Source organism: Chlamydotis macqueenii, chromosome 3 (genome assembly GCF_036417535.1).
Source record: "Chlamydotis macqueenii isolate bChlMac1 chromosome 3, bChlMac1.mat, whole genome shotgun sequence".
NCBI classification, from domain to species: Eukaryota; Metazoa; Chordata; class Aves; order Otidiformes; family Otididae; genus Chlamydotis; species Chlamydotis macqueenii.
The window spans coordinates 123511154-123535543 of record NC_141558.1 but is presented as its reverse complement, the minus strand read 5'-3'; the positions used below and the strand labels follow the sequence as shown (position 1 = coordinate 123535543).

Genomic DNA, 24390 nt, shown 5'->3' with positions numbered 1-24390 from the left:
TACACACTGCCTCATAAATATCAGCCCCTCAGAGACATCCCACTTTGTAGGAGAATTATCTCCAGAGACAACCAGAAGGTCAGCTGACAGATGGCAGATGTGTTAAAGAGCAGATCTGAGCATACAATCGTTCACGTACCCATAAGATACAGAGAGTTCAGTCTGTGACACATGCACCACAAAAATGTTTGACTGTGGTAATATTAATGTGCATCCCTCTATGGATTAGAGTCAATCCTGTAAGCTAATAATTGTATTCTCCCCCAAAAGAAAACCTCCAAGCTATCTTGCTAATATAGGAACGCTGAGGACTTCACATGAAGTTGCATTCATCTACGCATTTACAGGTGTGCTTGTCTGCAAGTACAAATACGACAGGCAGACGTGCACACCTCGCTGTATACGTTTCACAACACACAGAACTGCAGAAGGAGAATAAAACCAGAGGAATTATAGGGAGAGATTATACCTTCTCTTAAATCAACTGATAGACTGGAAAAAGGATGCAAGTCTTGGGGCACACTGTAAACCAACAGTCTTAATTCTGTCTGGCCCCGATTGGGACCAGAATACGCAGTCTCTCTCTCACTCCCCCCACCCTCTGAGAGAATAGGGGGAAATAATATAAGGAAAAACAGCTCGAGGTTTGAGATAAGGACGGGGAGAAATCCTTAAAGTTACCGTTACGGGCAAAACAGACTCAACTTGGGGAAAATTATTAATTTATTACTAAAATCAAAGCAGGATAATGAGACAGAGAATAATTTAACCTCCTCCCACCCTTCCCTCTTCCCAGGCTTAACATTATCTCTACCTCCTCCCCCCCCTCCCCGAGCAGCACAAAGGGGAAAAGGGAATGGGGGTTATGGTCAGTTCATCACGTGTTGTTTTATACCCCTGCTTCCTCCTCAGAAGAACTCCTCACATTCCTCTCCTGCTCCAGCACGGGGTCCCTCCCACAGGCCACAGTCCTTTGTGAAACTGCTCCGGCGTGGGTCATCTCTTCCATGGGGTGCAGTCCCTCTAGAACAGCTGTCCCAGCGGGCCCTCCATGGGCCACAGCCTCCTTCAGGCCTCCACCTGCTCCGGCGTGGGGTCCTCCACAGGCTGCAGGTGGATCTCTGCTCCTCCGTGGACCTCCATGGGCTGCAGGGGGACAACCCGCTCCACCATGGTCGTCACCACAGGCTGCAGGGGAATCTTGGCCAGGAGCCGCATTACTCCTCCCCCTCCTTCTGAACTGACCTTGGCATCTGCAACTGTTCCTCTCACAAGAAAAGTTATTCACAACAGGCTGGCAGACACCTCTCAGGTTCTCTTCGCACCTCATTCACATCTCATCTCCTCTCCACTTCTTGCAACCGGCCGGGCCAAGTTGGGCCCAGTCTGCTGCCCGGCGGGAGGCCAGAGGGTGAGGCCTGCAAGGCCCACAAGGCTCGCGCCTGCCCCCTCTCAGCTGCTTCACATCTTCTCTTTTTTTTTATTTTCTTCTGTTTTCCCCTTCTTAAATACATTATCACAGAACATTCTGCTACCAATTAGCTCGGCCCTGGCTAGCAGCGGGTCCGCCCTAGGCCCAGGCGAGTCCACTGAACAAAGGGGAAACAACTTCTAGAAGCTTCTTACAGAAGCTGCCGCCATAGCCCCCCCCGCCAACTAAAACAAACAGAACACCAACCTAAATCCAGACTGCTATCATCCCACTCCGCTTCCACAACCGTGTGTGTGGTTCTGCTTCTCCCTTCCACCAACAGTAGCGTTCAGGAGCCTGCACATACTCGGACAATTCGGAAACAGATCTAGCTCAACATCAGTTCAGCACAGACTCTTTGAAGGAAAGGAGAAAGAGAACATCAGCCTAGGTTAGACCACTTAGATTGCCATGGAACTACTCTATGGGAGTATAATTTAACTAAATGATAAGTATCTTATCTGTATAACGTACAGGATTTAACTTTTGGATACTAAAAGAAACCCTCTCATCCTCCTCTCTCCTCACAACATGTTCTTTCTCCTTCCCTCAGGTCAACATTTCTGACCACATCGCAACACAATTGGACACTTGAACTGACATATCTAGACAAAAATTGGCACAGCAAAGACTTAAATTTAACAGAAGAGCTTAACGTACAGGAATTGTGCACCAAGCCTAAAGCTAGTTAGCATACTTTTACTAGACAAGAACTGCTTGCAAGGAAAATTAAAAAAATCCCACCAAACCAAGGAGATTGGCACTTTCTACTGAAGAGGGACAAGCATTTACAAAGAAATATCTCCTGTGGAATAGAGGAGCAGCAGCTGAATGTAACAGAGTGGAAAAGGAGTAAGAAACAGTAACAGCAGAACCTACAGTAAGTACATAAACAGCCTCTTTTAGCCAGGAATAAGCACTTAGACTGTGAAATTTCAGAAGTCCATCAAACACATGGTCTCCCACATGTGGTTTCTAAAACACATCACACTACCATTAACTTTACAGACAAGATGAAAATATAAGATATACAAATGCATTTCATAACATATGAAAGCACACAACCTAAAACAGTAATATCCTCTAACAAACTAAGAGTACTCAGATATCAATTCATTTATGCTCTTGAAAATATTTACTAATTTAAAACATACCAGCAGTTTAAAAACCAAAACAATCGCCCCACCCCCATATGACTGTAAGAAAATAGATTTCACTTTTTCAATATGCTATCTAGATAATACACGCACACACCAAGAAGAGGACCCTAACTAATAATATTTAATTGGTCATCAGGCTTTTCTATAACCCAGGCACTAACAAAAGCATTTTGAAGTTGTTATAATTCACATCATAGGGGAAAGCACTGCCTTGAAACAAACTCTCCCCAACTTCTACACACTCTAAACCATAATATGTTTCAGTAACTGCTAAACATAATACTGCAGAAGTTATATAGGTAGAATACAGCAGTTAGGTGTTAGAAAAAAATTACATAAATAACTGGCAAACAACAAGAGAACCTTGTTTTCAACAACAACAACAAAAAAATTACTTACAGAGTAGCCAACCCAATCGGCCTCCTCAAGGTCTGTTTTTCAAGAAAGACTTAAGTTACTTCAAAAATATAACACCAGAAACAAGAACTCATAAACTCAAGCAAAGTAACAGGAAAGCTACTGCTCTCATAGCACTTCATAACTGTCCCGTTATCCAAAAAAAAAAAAAAAAAGGAAATTATTTCTTTATTTGAGCTCTAGTCACTATAAGAACTTATAACCCAGCCATCTCACTTCCCCTAACGTTAATGCCCTTTGTTTCTCAGGCACCTACTGCCTTTCCTCATTTAATAGCTTACGTGATTGAAGCAAGGAAGTTAAGCTTGATTAGTCTTCATTTACATTTAACATTAGAATTGCACCTGAGGAGAAACTTGGGTGCTTGAAGACCTGTTAATTTTTTTCTAAGTGTTGCAGGGGATTTAAAGACCGGTATCACCTCTCCATTAAAAACACTCCACCACTTACACCTGTAGGCAAACGCAGCCACCATTGCCATACTCAAGCATGCAGCAGAAACAGATTTTAAAACAATCTTTGGCTAATTAGCCACCTAAACTTGGGCAAAAATAAAGGCAAGTGTTTTCCTGGCACAAAATAGAAGGTAGCAATCAGAGAAAAGAACAGGAGGCAGTATACAAACAACAGTTTCCCCGAGTCTAGGACCACAGTAGTGTTGTGAGGATCATAAAAAAAGTTGAAGAAAACTATTATAAGCTTCTGAGAATAAAAAGCGCATGACTAGAACTTAAAAAAAAAGTCCAGAAATTTGCTTGAAAACCTTTTTTTAATTTTGCTTTACTAATGTAACTTCTTGCAGAAGCATCTGATTTTCAAAGTCAAAAATGACTTTGAAATGTCAGCACAAAAACTGCCATGCAAATATTCAATAAATAAATAAAGTCATTTTTTACTCTCCATAGCATGAATTTATTTGAGAAAGGCAGGTAAGGCTGTCCTGCTAAAAGTACCTCCGTGTCTGAGCACCAAACGTTTGGTTTGTTGAAACTTCAGGACAAAAGTGAAGTCTGTGTTTCTTCAAAGTATCTTGCAAGACAAAATGTATTTTACTCTAAAAAAGGCACTGCAGACGACCCAGAAAAAGCACAGAAATGATGCATGTGCTAATCTCACAGAAAACCTCTGACACGACAAGATATCAAGACAGTTGGGAAGCAACTTTTTTTCTTCCCCCACAGATTTAATCAACTTTACTTTCAGCTTCTTGCACGCTTGGATGCAAGTGGGGAATCGCCGTGGAGCAAGGAGAATATTCTTGGGGTTTTTTGGTTGCTTTGATGCCCAGCTTGTGAGACAATGTTGGCCCACAATGGTGTGTGGCGGTAAGTCACAGCAAGCACTACCTGCTGTCACCGACCACACGCGCTGAATCCTCCCGACGCCATCTTAGGCCAAGTGATGCTTCCCTCGCTCTTCAACGCTCGCTGGGCGAGGACAAATTAATTTGGGATTTCACGAGGAATTTTGGTCTTTTTTTTATCGCTGCTCTGGCTGAACGAGGCTGTCAGGAAGGGGAACGTCCCCGAGCTTCAGGCGGGAAAGGAGGAGGAGGAGGAGGAGGAGGAGGAGGATGGTTACGGCGTCACCCGCGCGCCGCCAGGGGGCGCCGCCGCCTCGGGCCGGCGAAGGGGGCGTGGCCTCCCGCATAGCCCCTCCCCTCGGGAGGTGTTCTCGGCCCGCCCCGGCCCGCCCCATTGGCCGAGCGCCGCAGTGCGTGTCGGGAGGGAGGCGGGGTAGAAGGGGCGCGAGGCGCCGGGCGGCAGTTGTCAGTCAGTCAGTCAGTCAGTCGGTTGGGTCGGGCGGGCTGCGCGGTGCGGTGCGGTGCGGTGCGGTGCGGTGCGGGGGAAATGCCGCCGTGCGCCGTGAAGGAGACGTGCGGCTGCGGGTGAGGCGGCCCCCGTCCTCCTCGTTCCTCTTCCTCCTCCGCTCCTTTCCCTCGCCTCCCCCTCCCCGAGGGGCGATTTTCTCTGCCGACACCCCGTGAGGGGTCCGGTGGGGGCGGGAGGGTCCCGGGAGCGGTTTGACAAGGCGGGGAAAATTCACGCTGAAAATAAATAATAAACCTTTTTCCCGGCCAGGGCGGGGCTGGAGGGGCTCCGTGGGGTCAGCCCCGCGTGTCGGAGCCCCTGGTTGTTCCCCCTTTGCCCCCTGCGCTGTTGTCGCCGTCGCCTGGCAACGGCTGGGCCGGGGGTTGCGGGTCCGGTTTTGGCAGAAAAAAAAAAAAAGCGGCTTTTTTTTCTGAATGCTGGCGGCGAAAACAAGGTGGTTTAACCGGCCGGCGGGAGGCCGTAGGTTATTTTTGAGCGTGGATTTATGCGATTAGGAGTGAAAGGGGGAGCTGGCGGCGTTGCGGCGAACGTCACAGAGCTGCGGGTTTTTTTCTTCAGTTTTGGCTTGCCCGTTGTTCTTTCGGTTTGTGCTGTGAATTTTTGGTGGTTGAAGGAGCTGGTTTCCAGTCATTCCCCCTCCCAAGCGGTGAAGGGAGGGGAGAGGGTTGGAGCGATGGAATTCTCCCTGGCTCGAGCTTGCTGACGTCATAAATCAGAGAATCGCGCCCCACAGCGAACGCTCGCACGCTGCGCTGAGGCCTGAAGGCAACCTCCCCAACATATCGCCCCGTAAACTTCCCCCATGTCCCCCCGAGCGTGCAGCAGAAGCGGCTCCTCGCTTTTCGAAGCTAAATGAGTGGCAAAACCCCCCCAAAAATCCGTTTCCGTTAACTTTGAATCGTAGAATGGTTTGGGTTGGATGGGACCTTCAAAGGCCACCCAGTCCAACCCCCCTGCAAGGAGCAGGGACATCTCCAACCAGATCGGGTTGTTCAGAGCCTCATCCAACCTGGCCTTGAACGTTTCCAGGGATGGAGCATCTACTGCCTCTCTGGGCAACTTCTTGTGTAAAGTTAGGATATAACCTAATAGGAAAGATCAGAAATATGTCGGAGCTGTCCACTGGTGGACAAAAAGAGAGCTGGCTAAATATTAAACTTCTCATTTGAACAGAAGGGTGATGAATGAATCAGTAGCATGCCATGTGTCGTACTTTATCTCTCAAGATCTCTTGTTTGCATGTGCTGGGCAGTCTGGTACACTTGAGAGAAAAGTAAGATTTTCGGGTTTTGATTCCCCGACTCCCCCCCCCAAAAAAATTTATATTCCAAAAGGGGAACAAATTTTATTGGGCATAAATCACTCTTTCAATAAAAAATTCCAAGTGCCCCTTTCCTCAGCTTTTAAGTTGCGAGATCAAACTTTCAGTAATACATGCATGCAACTAAAAATATCTCTTACTGACTAAAACAACTTTATATTGATAATGTCTGACATATCTAACTGATATTGTCCTTTAGGTCAACCTCTAATTATAGTCTCTGTAGGAAGAATGAGGCAATGAAAAGCAGATGGTGGCCTTCTGTACACTAGAAAGTTCTTGAATGTTAGCTAAGTCTAAAACCCATTCTTGTTTTCTGCGAACTATCTCAAGTGCAAGCTGTACAACATAAGTAACTTTTCTCTGAGACAGAGATCCATCTTCCTTCAATGGAAAAGGAAAGGCAATAATTAGAAATAAGGAGCTGTAATAAGCTGGCTTTTTTTAAAATCGAGTGTTGAAGCTGTCCGTTGAGCATTTCCCAATCCCATTCCAGCTCAAATGGGTCAGATACCTTCAATAGTTATAAGCGTCTCTTGACCGACCCAGCTAATATTTGAAGTTGTCTGTATGTGAAGTAGAAAAATATCCAGTTTGAATAACGGCACCGTTAATCCCTTTAGCCTTAGGGTCTGGATACCGACTCTTTGACAAGTATGATGAGTTGTATAGACCTTTTGAATGTGTCTCCCCTTTTTGCCGCTAGTGTTTCTGTAGAGACCCTTGATCCATTAAGTACAGTTCTTGCCTCCTGTCCCGCTCCTTTTTCTCTTCTGGTTTCAGCTGGTAATGCAAAACAGGGGTTTTCCCTTCATTTTTCCCTTTCTAAGCAAGGGTTCTATGGTGTGAAAAAAACAACCAAACAAAAAAACAATTACAATGCTGCTTTTAATGTAATGTTGTCCCGCCATGTCACGCCTGTCCTCTACAACTACAACCCCCTTCCAGAATCAGTAGAAGCACAGCAAATACATTTAACTAGAAGAAGCCAGTGTTAAATTATCGTCTTTATTGTTAGCAGGAAGCTGATGGCAATATCAAAAACTGATATGAATCAGTTTCAATCAGAATCAAAACTGATACAATACTGAAATGTGTCCAAAACTTCTCCTGTATGTAGTGTCACCCTCGGTGGATTTCAAACTGGATTTCAAATGGATTTCTTAATTTCCTGGGGATCAGCTCTAACTGTCTAGAGCAATGCAAATATGGGCTATTAAGATGGTAGCAACTTGGATCTTTTCTTATATCCACAAATGGTTTTTCCAAAAGTAGTTATGACTGCTAAGCTACGTCGAGTTATCTAAAAATTATAAGCAGGATTTTTTTTTGTCTCATTTTTGTCCATGCCGGGTAAAAGAGCAGAAGGTGATCTGGAAACCTACAAGCTGAAGGGTATTTTTTTTTCTTTTATGAAGTCTTTAATATTTCATTTTCTCCCATAGCACTTCTGGGCTGCAGCACGAGCCTCAAAGGCAGTATGGAATTTCTTCCCCGATTAGCTTGGCCTCTCCGAAGAATATAGATTACATTCATACTGAGAGGCTGGTTGAAGCGATGAAGCCATTTGGGCTATTTGAAGATGAGGAACAACTGAATCACAGGTATAACAAGACGGCAGAATTTGTTACCCTCTTAGCCTTTTTTTAAAGGCAAACTTAACATGAGTTGTCTTTACAGGCTGGTTGTTCTTGGTAAACTGAACACCTTGGTCAAAGAATGGATTTCAGAACTTGGTCAGAGCAAGGTAAAGATTTTTTTAATATGTTCTTATCGAAACAGCTGAAGCCTTATTTTTTTTAAATGCCTTACTGCTATGTTTTATGCTAAAATTCAACTTTTAACATTCTTTTTAAGTATCAAGTAGAGCTGTAGTAACTGCCATTGAAATGAGGTATGAAAGATACTTCAGATCAAGATCCTGAAGTCTTTGGGGCACTGAATACATTTGTGAAGTGGATCTACCCATTGACTGGTAGCAGTTAACAAAGCTGAAACAACATATTGTGGGGTGAGATAGATGGTAAATGGGCACTAATCTTGCCCCAGACAGCCTACAGCACTCAATCTAGTTTGAAATCGTTACACTAGACTTGCCTTTTTTTATAGCTCTTAGATTGCGCTAATATTTATGTGCAGTCTGCTGCAGGGAAGACCAATAATAGGTCTTAATTTGTGTAAATTAATGAACGGATTGCTATATTATTCATCTTTTTGAGTTGCAAGCACTCAGTTCAGAAAACCAGTATCAACCTATTAGACTAACAACTCAGTACAGGAGTGAGAAGACCTTGTTTACGGAGGCCGTTGTAGTCTTTCTAAGTAATTTATATGCTAGTTGAACTTGCACATAGGTCAACGTGTATCTTATCTTCTAAAGTAAACTCTCTCTCTTCTATCCACAGAATCTTCCCCCTTCAGTAGTAGCAAATGTTGGTGGCAGATTAATTACATTTGGTTCTTACAGACTTGGAGTACACACTAAAGGTACGACTTTGATTGCTGGTCATGGTTTTAATGCTTGAAAGTGACTTCCAGCACTAACAGAAGAAATGGAATCTCTTTGCAGGTGCTGACATCGATGCTGTTTGTGTTGCCCCCAGACATGTGGAAAGATCAGATTTTTTTCAGTCATTCTTTGAAAAACTAAAACATCAGGAGAAAATAAGAAATCTAAGAGTGAGTAAGATCTCTCCTTGACAGGCTGTGCAACTTCTGCACTAAGAATATTGATGTTAAAGACTTGTATTAGTAATGAATGTCTTACAAGCCAAAATTAAAAAATAACTTGTTTCTGAGCACCTTCTAGTTTAAGAAAGAGATTAAAGTAGTGAAAGATGTTTCCTTACACAGTTATCCTCTCCTTTATAGGCAGTTGAAGATGCATATGTACCAGTTGTCAAGTTTGAGTTTGATGGCATTGAGGTAAACATTTCATTTTTCTCTTTAAGTGAGTAAATTGGGGTTTTTTTGTGGGTTTTTTTTTTGTTTTTTTTTTTTTTTTTTGCTTTGGAATAAGTCAACTTTTCCAAGGACCTGTAACTGTGCTATTTTGGAAGGTTATTGGTATCTTAAAGTACATTTAGAAAACTGTAATTGAACAGCCTGGCCACAATCTATCCCAGGAGAAGACACTGCAATAAAATGAGAGCTTATAGGAAAATAAGCCCTTAGGAAGCCTGGCAGGCATGGGAACATCAGGGACATCTTCTTCCAAACCTGTACTGTAGGCCAGGGTAGCCTACCTGAACAGCATTTATCTCACAAGGATTGTGCAGAGTGGGAGTAGAGGCAGTGTCCTTGCTAACTCTGCTTCGCTCCGACAAGCTAGCTTTCTGCGGAGGGATGTGTGTAGTTCACAGTGCGAATCGTGCGAGCAGACGAAATGTTTTGTTGCAAGTCAAAAATGAAGCGATCATGAGACAAACGATCTGGAAAATGTAAAAGTACTCATTTGAGTCCTGCCCAGACTTGTCAGCTGCAGGAATCCTTGCAGTGAAGAAAGACCTGCGTGCTGTAGTACCTGAGCAAGTTACTGCTTGGTAGAACTGTCATGAAGACACTTATTCACTGGCCTTTTTGTGGCCTTTATCTGGTACAGACATTCTCAGAATAATTTTCTTGCCTCAGACTATGCTAAAAACCAGATACTTCAGGATCAAAAGGGCTTACTGCATAAACAAAACGCTCTCTCCTTTGCTGAAGTATAGTTGAGGTGATTGAACTTATGTCTTAGTTCTGTGATTGATTTTAAGTTCCTTCTGAATGGAAATTCTAAGTTTAGAGTGTCTTTTCAACTTAAGAAAAACAAAACCTCTTTTTTCCTAGCTTACAAAGAAAGGGTGGTTTTGTAAATAAAATATGAAACTTCTAGCAATTTTCTTGAGTTTTCTGGCAAATAAATCTCTTGGGAGGTGTATCGATAGTCACATAATTCTGAATACAAATGTTAACCACTCTTTTTAGACTTGCCTTACTGTCCCGGATTAGTGTGCTATTTGCAAACAGTGCGGCATTCGAACTCACAGTTGGCACTTTCTTTCCTCTTAAGATCGATCTCTTGTTCGCAAGACTATCTGCGCAAACTGTTCCTGATTATCTTGACCTCAGGGATGAGTCGTGTCTGAGGAGCCTGGATATAAGATGTATACGGAGCTTAAATGGTAAGCGTATTTACACACCTTTAAAAAGAAACTATTACTAAAACTGGTACAGAATGCGCATTACACAACCCAAGATTTCTGTACGAGATGCAGAAACTGATCTCCTGTGTACTTGAGATCTGAGGAGGTGGTGAATGGGCTTAAATTTAGAAGTTTCAAGGAGTTGTGTGTTTGGATAGGCCTGTATTTAGTGTTTGTTTGACCAGGGTGTGTGCATTGTTCCAGTTTGCCACAGAAACTGCTTCAGATTAATAGGCAGAGCACTTGATAGAGAAAAATGAGTTGCAGTTAATTAAAAAAAAATTAAAATACCTGAAGCCTAACTTGCTCTCTGTTTAACACTGACTGGTTTAATTGTTCCTGGCTGTCGAAGGAAAGTCAGCTTTTGGAATTCTGTAGAAAAGCCTTATTAAAAATTGTTGGCTGTGGTTTAAATTATGGAAAATGCTGCTAAGGGCACCCGTTACCTGAAGTGATACTGAATGTTTTATGTCATCTAGCATTTTTAAGGTAATGCAAAGCAAGTAATCCAAACTTGTTTTCCTAGACTTGAATGTTAAAGTGTAAACTATTCATCCAGTATAGCACAAAACTGACTTGTAGCTGTTACTAGGAACTTCTGTACTCAAACGCTTTCCTTACAGGGTGCAGAGTTACTGACGAAATACTGCGCCTAGTGCCAAATAAAGAGAACTTCCAGCTCGCGCTCCATGCGATTAAACTGTGGGCAAAACGTGAGTAATGGAATTGTTCATGATCTTTAAACTTTTCAGAGGTGCCTCCTCATGCTGAAAAAATAAGAGCACTACAAGTACTTCAGCTCTGGATAGCTGTTTAAATGACAGTTTTTAAACTAAAAACTGTTTTTAGAGTCAAGGTCTGTCCCTGTCGTAGATGCTGTGTGTTTTTTCAATTGGGTTGAGTGGGGAGGGGAGTGCCTACAAGACGTTGCTTATCAGGAACCTGACTACAAATTATAAAAATGCCAAGTTAAGTATAAGAGCTTGATACATAAGGAATAAGAAAATCCCATTTGCACGTATGGCTGGAGCAAGTGCTAGAAGAATGTAAGAACTTTTTTTCTGAAGGGAAGCTGGAGTGAAGCAGTAGCTGTGGCAGTGTAAGCAAATTTCAGAGTAGCAGTATTTGGAGAAGTTGTGTGGTAATGATTCTTCTTCTCATCACTGTAAGGACCAACAATTTTGGCCTCATTGCACTGCAAAAATAACTGACTTTGAGGCTGAAGTGTACTAAGTATTCTATAGCCAGTGAAATCGGTGCTGTAAATTTGAAGGAATATACTTGGTTGTTGAAAGACTATGGTCTAACTACAACATGTCTGTTCTAGGACGTGGCATTTACTCCAACATGCTGGGGTTTCTTGGTGGGGTCTCCTGGGCAATGCTGGTAGCAAGAACGTGTCAGCTCTACCCGAATGCTTTGGCTTCCACTCTCGTGAACAAGTTCTTCCTGGTTTTTTCAAAGTGGTAAGAGCTATTGTTTATTTTAATTTGCATGAAGAAGTAACCTGTCTAGATGTAGTTCTTTACATAAGATTTACGTTGACAACACTCAATCCTACCCTGAATTACACTGCAAAGTTTTAAATGGGCATTTAGTTACTGGCTTTTTCTATACAGGGAATGGCCAAAACCTGTACTGCTGAAAGAACCCGAAGAAAGCAGTCTTAATCTACCAGTATGGGACCCCAGGGTATGTAGGCATTGAATTCAGAAGCCTTTAAACTTTCTTCTGACCTAAACTGATGCTAAGCAAAATTGTTTTGACATCATAGGTGAACCCATCAGACCGGTATCACGTAATGCCGATCATCACCCCAGTCTACCCACAGCAAAACTCCACCTACAATGTCTCCGCATCAACGCGAGCAGTAATAGTAGAGGAGTTCAAACGCGGTAAAGTGGGTTTTTTTATGCTTATGAACCGATTAAAAAGTATAATTCTTGCTATATGAAACCCCGCTATCTGAACTGGTTATTTTCCACGAGGTGTTCTGCCTTTTTAGGTAGAACAAATCTCTGGGGAGTACACCTGTTGCAGACAATAAGGGACCAGTTTTACTTTGAACTGTTGTAGACGACCTGCATTGTGTCAAGGGAATTCCTGCATTTTGATCTGTCAATTACAGTTCAAAACCTTTATCTTGTGAAGTTTCTATCATGCTCTGCTAGTCTTAAACACAACGGTAATATGATTTTCAACCTTAACTGTAGGTCTTGCAGTTACAAATGATATTCTTCATGGAAAATCAGAGTGGTCAAAGCTCTTCGAACCACTGAACTTCTTCCAGAAGTACAAGTATGTATGAAATCTGTTGTCTGAACTTTATTTACTTACTGGTTAGCATAACAAGTTGTAACTTGTAGTCTAAAAAGAAGATGGCATTAGTGTTAGTTTTTCACGAACTGGAGGTAATTTTATATGAATTTTGGTAAGGATAAGTATAGGGAAGATAGAAAAACCGGCATGTGTTATGCCACTGACACTGCTTTTTATCAGAAAAAAAAATCAACTATGATCTTTAGAATATAGCAGAATGCAATTCTAAAGGATGTAGTAAGTTTTTCTTCAGTATATACTGTGCTGAATACTGGATACAATCTGGCTTGTCTGGAAGTCGTATTCTATACACTGAGGGCAGTTTTGGTTTCACTTGAAGGAATATAGAGTCCTAAGCTTTATTTATTTTCCTTCTCTCTAGACATTACATCGTACTAACTGCCAGTGCCTCTACTGAAGAGCGTCACTTAAAGTGGTAAGTCTTGCTTTAAAAGTGAGTTCAAAACATTCAACTCAATTTGATGTTGCACAGTATTAAACTGTCCAATTAGGCACGGGATACAGCACCAAGTTAAGTACAGTTTGCAAGCACAATTAAAAGCTTGCTTGTGAAGGGAAGTTAACATACATGTTGCTGTTCAAGAAGATAACCTAAAGACCTGAGTCATGATGAGATGGAACGAAGCGGGTTAGTGTGCCTGACGGTCAGATGCTCTCCATCATCTGGAGAAGCAGATGCAAGGCATCTCAGGAGACAGCTTACCCAACACTACTTCAGTTAGGAAGATGTTGAAGCAAACAGATTATTCAGTGTAATCAGATGTGTAATGGACACTGGAGAGCTAGATCTTTTACTGACCTACAGAGCAGTGGCCCTCCAGGCTTTTTTGATCACGCACTCCATTTGGCAAAAAAAGCTTCAACATCTACTTGCAATATGTATCTACTTATTTACAAGTTACATACACATCACTGAAATTCTAATATTTTCTTCCCACATTCCCATGGACTGCCTCATGCGCTCCCCGGGATACATCCCTCCACCCCCGCCCTACTTTGAAGACCACTGTTCTAGAGCCTTAGAATACTTAGTTTCATAACTCTTTTTTTTTTTTTTTTTTTTAACTGGATGTAATATTTAATTGAGGACTAAATTGAACTCATTCCTAAATTGCTCTGGTAATTTTTAATGTGAAATGTTTTCAAGTGAACTAAGCTTATTAGGATGAGGAAAGTTCTGGCTCCAGTGAAAGCTGATGGTTTTGCAGTGACAAAAATGGAGGCAAATGGGGCTCAGTTTTGCACCTGGGAAAACTAAAAAGCAGAAGATAAACTTATTTCAGTTTGCTGTAACAAGAAGTTTAGTTCACCAACTCTTGAATGAATTTGGGAACAAACAGCACATCTGTTGTTCATCAGCTTAAGATACTTTTGAAGAACATACAGATTTCTGACTGCTTTCAAAGTAAGCAGTGTTTTAGGTAAAACAATAAAATGCCATACTTTATTTAAATGAAAAGCCTTTGTGGTCATGGTTCATTTCTTGGGTAGGTTTCTGATGAGACTGACTAGATCATTTGTTTATTAAAGGAACTATATTTTCCAATTTGACCAGAAGAGGGTAAACTCTTTTCACTGATCAATCTCCAGGAAAAACTGGATCTTTAGTCAAGTGTAAATGAACAATTGTGCTTCAGCCTTTTCTAAACTGCTCTTCTTCTTGATCTTTGGGGTAAAAAGGAGTTTTGCTGCACTTGAAAATGCAGCCAGAGGTGCTGGGATCTTCATCTTGTTGATATTATCATCATAGGTTATAGGCTGAAGCATCTGAGTTGTTGAGAGTACAAGTTAAAATTATGTACATCTGTCTCTGGAAACTTCAAAGCTCAAATGTCACTGGAAACATCTCAAACTACAGTGTGTGTGATGTAAAAAACATTGGTACCTGCTCAGCTGAATGAAACTTCTTATTTATTGATGGGTTAACATTTTTGTATTAGCATTGTATTATAAAAAGGCATATAGCTACTGTGCTGTATACAGTTTAAAATGACTAAATATCTCTTGTCCTTATTAGGACTGGCCTCGTTGAATCTAAAATTCGTGTACTCGTTGGGAATTTGGAGAGGAATGAGTTTATAACGACTGTACACGTAAAGACAGAGTCTTTCCCTGGCAACCAAGAACTTTGTAAACAGTGAGTTTTTCGTTATTTTTCTGAAATACAGTTTGGCCAATGTACTGGAACTTTTTATATTCATTCACCTCAGCTCATCTGTGAGAGACGTTCAGTTACGTGCCTACTATTTTGTAGGTATGACGTTGACAGGCAAGGTTCTGAGCATGTAAGATCTTTTTAAAGAAGGGAGAACTTAAGAGTGAAGTACTCTGAGAACTTAAGCATGGGCTGACTCCAATCTTCAACTGCTGCGTACAACGAAACTGTTTTGCTTAATCCCTTCTTGAGAGTAGATGCTAGCATCTAAATAACTGGCATTTGTGCATGAATGATAACTTATCCATCTGTCTTTTTAGGAGCGGGCATGTGACAATGTGGTTTCTTGGAATTGTATTTAGGAAAGTGGAAAACGCAGAAAGGGTTCATGTTGATTTAACACATGTTATACAGTCGTTCACAGACACCGGTAAGCCTATATTTTGCTCCAGCCTTACAGGGTTTCATTTTTTTATTCCAGTGGAAGTTGCTTCACAAAGTGAATTGTGCTTTCTTCTGGTATGAGCTATTAGATCTTTCTATAGAGAGCAACATATAGAAGATTAGCTTTAAGAATGTTCTATTTTGACACTTAGTAAAGTCCATCCTGAAACAAAAGTGTGTACTACAGTCATACACTGTATACCATATGTGAAATAACAGTTCAGCAGATTGTAGTAAACACACTCACAAAGGAACTGATTTCATGAAGTGGACAGTCAAATGTCCATTTACTGGGTGTAGCTACCCTTGTCAGAAACAGTTGTCAGTTGCTGAACTTTGAAAGTGGGAATTAACTCGATCGGGCTCTAAAGTAAGTTGCTAATGCCCGTTGACAGTATTTTTCCAGTTTGTGTCTGGTATGATCCCAGAACTTGGAAAGTCAGAGTTGTCACCTTGTCATGACATGCAGTCTTGCATGCGAACCTTCATGTTCATCTTGAGTTACTATTTTTGACAGATGTAGAAATGAAGTAATATTGCAAATGTAATTAGATAATGGTAGAATAAAGGGATTTGGGGGTAAGGTGTCATTTGAAAGTGTAAATCTCTTCCGTAATCTGTTTACTTCTTCCCAAGCTGACTGCTCTTGTGCCTTTCAGAAGTGCTCGCGTGCTGTCGGGCTCAAGCCTAGCTATAATGAAGAACTAAGGAAATCAGGTTACTCTTCTGAAGTGACAAGTGTGTTTGGACAAAGTTCTAAACAGTAGACTCCTTCAAGTGTTTGTTAGCACTGACAAAGAGTTTTTCTATCGTAACAGTGTGTTGTCTTGCTCAGATAACATGAGTAAATGCAGTAAAACCTGTCCTCCTTTTTCTCTCATGCTTTGGGATATGAGAAGAAGCACAGCAAAATGCATCAAAACTCTCATCCGAGTTTCAAGCCAGGCAAGGCAACTTCCTCAGACTCGAGCTGTTATCTGTACTGGTGTTTGACTTGTACGTTACATCCACTGGCACTGTGTGTTGTGGCAAATGTAAATTATATCAACAAGGTTTATGTACTGCTAAGAGGCTAGAACTACTGTCAAATCCTTTATTTCTATGCACAGACTTTGTTAGTATAGCTGTGTGCACTTAATTTAGTGACGCACAGCCTATAGTACGTTTCAAAATTAGAGTTTGAGTCCAGAGAGATGGAACAGAAAAGATATTTCTTGAGATGTGTGTTGGTTTTGTGTAGCAGGGGGGGCTACAATGGCAGCTTTTGCAAGAAGCTGCTAGAAGTTTCCCCTTTGTCTGGTGGACTCAGACAGAACCACTGCTGGCCAGGACTGGAGACAACAATAACACCTCTGTGATACCGTATTTAATGGGGGGGGGGGGGGGAAGTGAAGAAGTGGGGAGCAGAGAGGGGGAGATGTGGGCCTTGCGGCCCTCACCCTCTGGCCTCCTGCTGGGCGGCCGTCTGGGCCCAACTTGGCCCATTTCAGAGAAGTGAAGAAAGAATTTGTGAAGAGAACCTGAGAGGCATCTGCCTGAGCTGATTGTTAAGTATTTTTTTTTTGTGAGAGAGAACGGCTGTGGACATCAGGGTCAGTGAAGAAGGAGGGGGAGCAGTAATGTTGGTTCCTGGAGATTCCCCTGCAGCCTGTGGTGAGGCCGGCTGTCCCCTTGCAGCCCATGTAGGCCCACGGAGGGGCAGAGATCCACCTGCAGCCCGTGCAGGACCCCACACCCGGGCAGGTGGAGGCCTGAAGGAGGCTGTGGCCTGTGGAGAGCCCGCTGGGGCAGCGGGTTCCTGAGGGACTGCACCCTGTGGAAAAGGACCCCACGCTGGAGCAGCTTCTGAAAGAGTCCAGCCCATGGGACGGACCCCATACCGGAGCAGGGGAGGAATGTGAGGAGTTTTTCCCCCGACGAGGAAGGAATGGCAGAAAAACACATGTGACAAACTGACTGCAACCCCCATTCCCTGTTCCCTCCTTGTGCTGCTTGAGGGGGGCTGGGGAGGTGAGGGTGGGTAGGAAGGAGGTGGAGATAATTGGAAATGAAGTTAAGCCCACGAAGAGGAGAGGGGTAGGGAGAAGTTGTGTTTGTTCTCTCTCGTTATCCTGCTTTGGTTTTATTAATAAGAAATTTAAATAGTTTTCCACAAGCTGAGTCTGTTTTGCCCACAACGGTAACCAGAATGATCTCTCCCTGTCCTTCTCTCAGACCTTGAGCTTTTTGCTACATTATCTCCCTCCCCCTGTTCCCTCAGAGGGTGGGGAGAGTGAGTGAAGAGGCTGTGCAGCTTGATGCTGAGTGGGACTAAACTAGGACAGGAGTGAAAATCCTGTGGCAAATGGGGGAGTGACCAGTAGTTATGTGCAAGAAAGCTTTTATCATGTATGTGCCTCGACTTTGAGAGAATATTTTTAGAGGGTACAGACTAACTTCAAGTTGATGGGCTCAAATATATAAGGCTCAGTGTTTGGAAGGCTTTTGTTAAGTGAACTTTATCTCACTTTTACATAAAAATAGTGAGTTTACTTTGAAGCAACTGTTCATATTGGTGTGAATGTTCACATTTGTGCTTTTATCTTGCCTCTAGGCCTCCTGTAGAAAGACTTATAAGCCTTTTTTTTTTTGTATGTCCTTACTTTGATTCCCACTCTGTATGTTAGTAAACTGACTTTCCAGTTACTTAAGAGGCCTATCATGAGCATAAGTTTACTTAAATGTGACTTAATTCTGTACTGACTGCTGTACTAGTATAGCATTTTAAAGTTGTGTAAAAGGCTATTTGCAGGCAGTTAAGAAAAACCTGTTGAAATTGTAATGATTCTGGTAAGTTAGATGTCCCTAAAATCCAGTCGTCTTAGACAGATAAATTTTAACATCTAAACTGAGAAGTTATGTGATGTTACAGAACTGCTAAGAAAAAAACTACAATCACCACATAAATATAAAATAAAATTAGTCTGATCTTGAGTAAGGTGTCTGGTCTCTCTTCAGCTGTGCACAGTTGGATTGATTCAGAAAGTCCTTTAGATCTGTTCTCAACCAGAAAACTAATGGTTGATGAGTATTACCTCCTTGAGGTTAAAATCAGCTCAGATGTGAGCTGCATGATTAGCAAACCACAGCTGTAACTGAGCACATAAATGCATATTTGCACTTAAATAGCTGTTATGTATCTCGTTTGTACTGGATGTGAAATGGGACTCTTAGGTCACCTTCATCTTTTTGAGACTCTGTGTGGAGTGCTTGGGTAGCATTTTGTGTTCAGTTAGGCTGGAAACCTCTTGCTCTTCGTTGCAGCTGGACAGACTGAAAGACTTGCTGATTCTAAAGAAACCGTATGTAACTTTGACAAATACCTACTGCAGACATCCCCACTGAGCTACAACGCTAAATGTCATGTTAGTTTACAGGCAGGCTAACAACTTCAACATCCTGACGGAAGACATGAGGATTGATGCAGCCCATGTGAAGAGAAAGCATCTCCACTATTTATTGCCCACAGAAACTTTACAAAAAAGAAAGAAGGTACAATAATAACTTGACTTTTCTGGCAATATTTTTTTTAGCTTTAATAATTACTTGAAGACTACATTTTTTTTAAACTGTTTTTTCAGCAAAACACGCCAGAGAGTAGGCAAAATGCTGATGGGCTTCAATACAAAAGGATTTCTTTAAGCGGAAGATGTTTTGAAAGTTCCAGAAACAAAGACTCGAGAACACCACATAATTCCTCTCTATTAAATAAGACTACTAAATCGGACACCCCAGAAACAGAAAGGTTAGCACCATAACCTTAGAACCATGAAGAAGCTGCTTTTAACTGGCTCACAATGTGAATGAGGTCTAGGATTTCTTGTTTGAATCCATGTGGATCATAAGCATGTGGAGGGTTTTAATGGCTTCAGGAAGAAAGCTGGCATCTCCTTTGGACACGTGATGGGAGATGGGTTGAAGAAATCCGTGAAAAAACTAATTTAATGTACATAAATGCATAGGATTGAAGAAGAACTTGATACCAGAGAAATAATTTAGTCTTGAATATAAATCCCTTTAGGTTAGTGAGTAACTTGAAACTGGAGTATTTTATGTGTAGCTAACTTATTTCTAACAAAAAGAGTGGTTAATGCCAAGCAGTATTAAGTTCTAATGAAGTGCTGAGCTTGATAGCAGAAAGACTACAGCTGCCACTGACTTAGTAGAGCAGTATGACAAGTCAGGGCACTAAAAGAATCTGGTGCTTCCTGGGAAGTTGGTTTGTCCATAAACTACTTGAGCACAGGATGAGTATGGAATCTTGAGAATAATAGCCCAACAGTACCAAATGTGTAATGCCTGCTTTGTTCAGACTGTTTAGTAGCGTAGGAGTAGCAGGCAAAAAACAAGTGTGCAAGTATGGGTAGAGCAGATACGTTTATTAAAAGCAGCGTAGAGTGCTGGGTATAGTAAGCTGGAAGACAGCACCAGTACATAGACTCACTAAAGAAATTGCTTAAGTTTAAATTTGCAGTCCAAAGTTGAGCAAAACAAAGATCTTGTGCTAGATTGCCTGTAGTTCATTTGTTTAGTAGAGCTGCAACAATGAGGTATGAAGGTAGAGACATCTGTCTTGAATGAACCTTCTGGAAATGAGATGTATAGTATTGTACAAACTAGCCTTTGGTAACTCTAGCGTCTGGCTCTTACAGAAATGCTGTGTATCAGAGATGTAATAGCGCTAACAACAGAGACAAGACAGTTCGTATAGCTGTGCCATCACTGTCTAAGGGACTCTCCACGCCTGTTATTAATTCAAGTAGGTATTGAGGTAGTGGGTGGAATGCGGTCTTCCGTTTTATGGCTGAACTCTAAAAGCTCAGTGTCTCCTACAGAAATGGAGGCTACAGTTGCAGTAAGAACATCGGGACCTTCAGCTGGCTGGGCTATTCCAGAACATGACAGAATTTCTCAATGGGGAGCACATTCTGTCCAAGGACACCATGAATTAAGTGAGGATCCAATGAAAGATCTTAAGAATATAACATCTAAAGGATCCAATTCCCCTACCTCAGAAGAATGCCCCCAAAAAATAACAGATGGGAAAAAGGTAAGGAAGGGGGACTAAGCCAGGGAGGGTTGAAGTAGTATTAATTATTGATGTAGAATATACAAAATAACTAAGAAGCACACATATACACCTCAAATGGATTCAGGAATCTAAATTTCAGCACAATGATAGTCTTACTAGGATGTAGATATGAGAAATTGTCTTGGATGTAATGTATAGCTATTAAATCTTTTTCCAAGATCTGGCACGAGTGACTTTCTGGGCTGCTGGCAGGGTTTCTAAATACTAATGTATTTACTACTGCACTGACCAGTTGCTGAATGAACTGGCTCAATTCTGAAAAAAAAAAAACAAACACCCTCAAAATGAAGAGGATATGAATCTTAAAAGTTGAAAAGTATGAGCTAATCTTTTTTTTCTGGCAGATGACTTTTGAATGCCTACTGATAGTTTTGCTGCTTTAGGAATCAATGGGTCGTCCACTGCTGAAATGACAGTGTGGAGTTGCTTGATAAATCTTGTTTTTGTGGAAGCTTTAGATTAACGCTTGATTTGTTTTATTGCTATATATCAGTCTCCTTCGATAGCTGGTCTTGTGGCTTGACCTCTGATTTGAGGCAGAGGCAAAGAACAACTAGAAAATCTCAATTTTGACACTTGTAAAGAATCAACTTGCAGAACTATCACCTAATATTGCGTATTTCAAGTACAGATTTCAAAGTTTGGGAAGTAAGACTTCTTGAGAGGCTTGAGATTCCTGTGTGGTAATTGTACTCTTGTCTAAATGTTGTTTGAAGAATGGCCACTAATACATTTAATATGTTGACTGGAAGCTGTACTCAAATATGAAGGTACTTTTAGAATAGCAATTATTTTGAGCCTGTGTATTCTATTCTTCTAGTTAACTGGACAGAGTTTGGCATTCAAAGATGGTGGCCATCCTGAAGATATCAGGGGAAGATCTGCAGGCAATGTAATTTTGAAGTGTTTTTTACTCAGTAGACTAACTGAAAAGCTGAATGGACTGTTCTAGTGCCTAGACTACCTCACATAAATACTGTACAGGTTTATTGATGCAAACAAAAATATGCTTTTTAGTATCTTTCAGTCTTCATTTCCCAAATATTACACCTGTATGACCTATCTTTTAAATGCTACTACTAATGATTTGGTGTTATCTAGCTTCTTGCCATGCCTGAAATCAGATTTTATTTTTTTAAACCACTTTATTCACTCATGTAAATGAAAATGACTATAAAGGCTAAAGCATTTGGCCTCTCAAAGACGGAATAAAGAGCTCTATATTTAGTGTAGCTTGCTACTGAAGCATAAACTCTTGAGGGCACACCCTCAAATCAAGAGTGGTCTTGCTGGTAGAGTGAAGGTTGAAATACCTGAAATGCTGTATGTGTGCTTATAAGACATGAAAAAAGAGAGAGAGAGAGAGATGGAGGTTGTCAATGCATGTATGTATTTAGCTTTTAAGTATCCTAGCTGCCAGACCTTGCTGTCTCTCAAGTAATGAATTTGACAATATGGTCTAATAAATCCCTTTTGGCTTTTCTAGGGTGTCTTTGGAGGAAAAGCTATGCTGATTCCATTTGTCAAAACTACAGGATTACAGGTATTATTTATTGTGTCTCTGTGTTCATAGGTAAAGCCAAACTAGGACTTTCATTTTCTGTACGAAGATTTATGTATTATTAATCCCTGTAAACTTGGTGGGTCGAAGTAGTCAGCAAGCTTTTCCCTATCACGCTTTCACCAAATTGAATAGCTGAACAATGACCTTCCAGGTTTACTCACAAAAGTGAAGCCAAAGTTTCCAAGTTATTGAACTTGAAAAATCATCTTTCCGTGTACTCAAACACTGACACGGTATGTTTCCTGATTGGCTTTTTTCCTAAACAAGAAGATCTGTACTCCTTGCAGATCTCCTGTAAGGTGATCTGACCTCTTACTATCTTAAAATACCTGTATACTGATTTTTGTGACAAGACTTGGAATCTTTGAAGTGTATAAGTGGCCTTAACTCTTCTGTGTCATGTAAAATGTTGTGAAATTGAGGGTTATAAGACTGGAAGTAACCTGGTCAGTAGAGACACTCTGTTTTCCTGATCTGTGGATCAGAGAAAAATGGTAGCTTCCCCTTTTATGCTGTTGAGCACCTTGCAACTTATTTCTGCACCCCCCCCCCCGAATATAATTATCTTACTTGATGCCAGGAAAGAAGTGTGCAGAGGGGAAAACTGGTGGTAACTAAAGAAGTGGTGTGGTGAAAAAAAAAAATCCTTCTCTGTAAATATCTGGGTTTGGGCCATACTGTTTTGGTACACAAAAAATTATGTTCTGTTCAGCTAGGAAAGGGTTTATCTGCTGCTACTTCTGAATTACTGAATTTAAAACATCCTTTTTTTTTTCCCTTATGTGGCATTTCTTGTGTGTTGTAGAGGCTTTCCAGTAAAGAACTACCAGATTCATCATCTCCTGTTCCAACAAATAGTATTTGTATTATTAAAAGATCCATCAAGCTTACCCTTAACGGGTAATTGGTGTCTCTTGGGGTGAAGAGGATAATCACTTGTTCAGTAGTCCATATTATCACCCTGTATTGTAGTTACTAACAATGCATGAAAGGTTACTGCTGCCGTACTGCAGTTGGCCAGTTAAAATCATGGTCGTATTTTATAGTATTGTTAGATGCTTGCTTGCTTTTGAACTACTCTTTGCATGTTCTCGTAGCAGTTATCCGTATTAGTCTTTTTAGAAGTCTTAATGCTGTCACTAGCTGAAAGGGCTTTTGAAAAAGCCACAGAAAAAAAACCAAACCTGTCCTGTGACTTGGATTCAGAATGTACGTAAACAGGGTTAACCAGTCACGGCAACCACATTCTGATTTCAAGCGTCTATGAACGTGCTTGTATTCATTTGTGCTTTCCTAGTTGATGTGCATATATTGTTCTTATCTTAAATTATTTTTCCCCTTTGGCACATACACTCCTGTGCATCTGTCACAATGGTGCTCAGCTTCCCCAGCTAGTAGCTTTCCACTGTCTAGCACAGACATGCACTACACAAGTATTGCCTCCCATGGAGGCCCGTAAATAATTTAAATATTGAAGAAAATACAGCAGAGGATGCTACCAAGGTGTGGAGATGATAGATGCGTCCTATGCCATGTTATCTGATTTTTTTTGGCTTAAGATTGCTCCAGCGTGAGACTTGAGGTTGTTGTCACTGGGTAGTAAAGCTAGACTCTGAACATACAACTGAAGACGTACCTGACCGTTGCAACAGCCGAGGCTGTTGTGACAGTACTACCTGCCTGCGAGCTGCAATCTTGAAAGCAACTGGCATGCAGAAAGTGGTTTCAGATAAACCCTGAAAGCTGTTTGAAATGGCTACATGAAAACTTCTCGTAGTCTTAATTCCGGTTCTGTAAACTGCTAACACTGCTTACCCAGTTAAGAGCATTAGGGTTTTCGAGAGGTGGGGAGAAATTCTGGTCATATGAAACGAATGTTATGCTATCTCTCTATTGTAACTTTTTTATAATTTGGTGTTTTTGTAAATGAAGTTGTATGTTTTTTCCCCAGAGTATTTTTGTATGTACTGTAAAATACTGTATTTGAAAGAGAAATTGAAAATCTTCAGTCTCTTTTTTTTTCAATGCAGATGGGATCTGCTTAAAAAACCCAAACTACTAAACCAAATGTAAGGCGGGGGAGCAGCGCCACAAAAATGTGTTCCACAAAATGATAATGTCACGCTACAGTAAATTTGAGGAGACTAGGAACACTGCTTTCCTGCATCTAGTATTTCAAGGCTTTTGCATTAATGCCCTCTGCATAGTGTAGTCCGCAAACTGCGTTGACAGCTGAAGTCCCAGTTTGCTATGTGGGCAAACAGATACCCCTGAATTCTTTTAAAATGAGTTGCTTGGCTTAAACAGCAATTCTGAGCTTGGATCACCTTAAGCATCCACCTAAAACCCTACTGACAAGACCAAAAGACTG

At 41.3% G+C, this 24390-nt stretch overlaps 1 protein-coding gene across 1 annotated transcript; it reads left to right on the top strand.

Annotated features, from left to right (window-relative positions):
• The first annotated feature begins 4621 nt into the window (after positions 1-4621).
• On the top strand, positions 4622-22923 carry PAPOLG (poly(A) polymerase gamma). The gene is made up of 22 exons (XM_086744679.1): positions 4622-5031; positions 7647-7805; positions 7882-7948; positions 8607-8688; positions 8771-8880; positions 9073-9126; positions 10253-10364; positions 11009-11098; positions 11713-11851; positions 12005-12077; positions 12160-12280; positions 12599-12683; positions 13087-13140; positions 14743-14862; positions 15201-15310; positions 18734-18855; positions 18945-19108; positions 20016-20122; positions 20199-20413; positions 21276-21347; positions 21942-21998; positions 22825-22923. Exons 1-22 carry the CDS (start codon positions 4622-4624, stop codon positions 22921-22923), a joined length of 2622 nt encoding a protein of 873 aa, XP_086600805.1.
• Positions 22924-24390: the final 1467 nt, after the last annotated feature.

Coding starts and splice junctions, on each gene's coding strand:
- PAPOLG (XM_086744679.1), top strand. CDS start 4,622: ATGGTTACGGCGTCACCCGCGCGCCGCCAGGGGGCGCCGCCGCCTCGG. Junction 10,365..11,008: donor ATGTATACGGAGCTTAAATG/GTAAGCGTATTT, acceptor CTTTCCTTACAG/GGTGCAGAGTTACTGACGAA. Junction 11,099..11,712: donor GATTAAACTGTGGGCAAAAC/GTGAGTAATGGA, acceptor TGTCTGTTCTAG/GACGTGGCATTTACTCCAAC.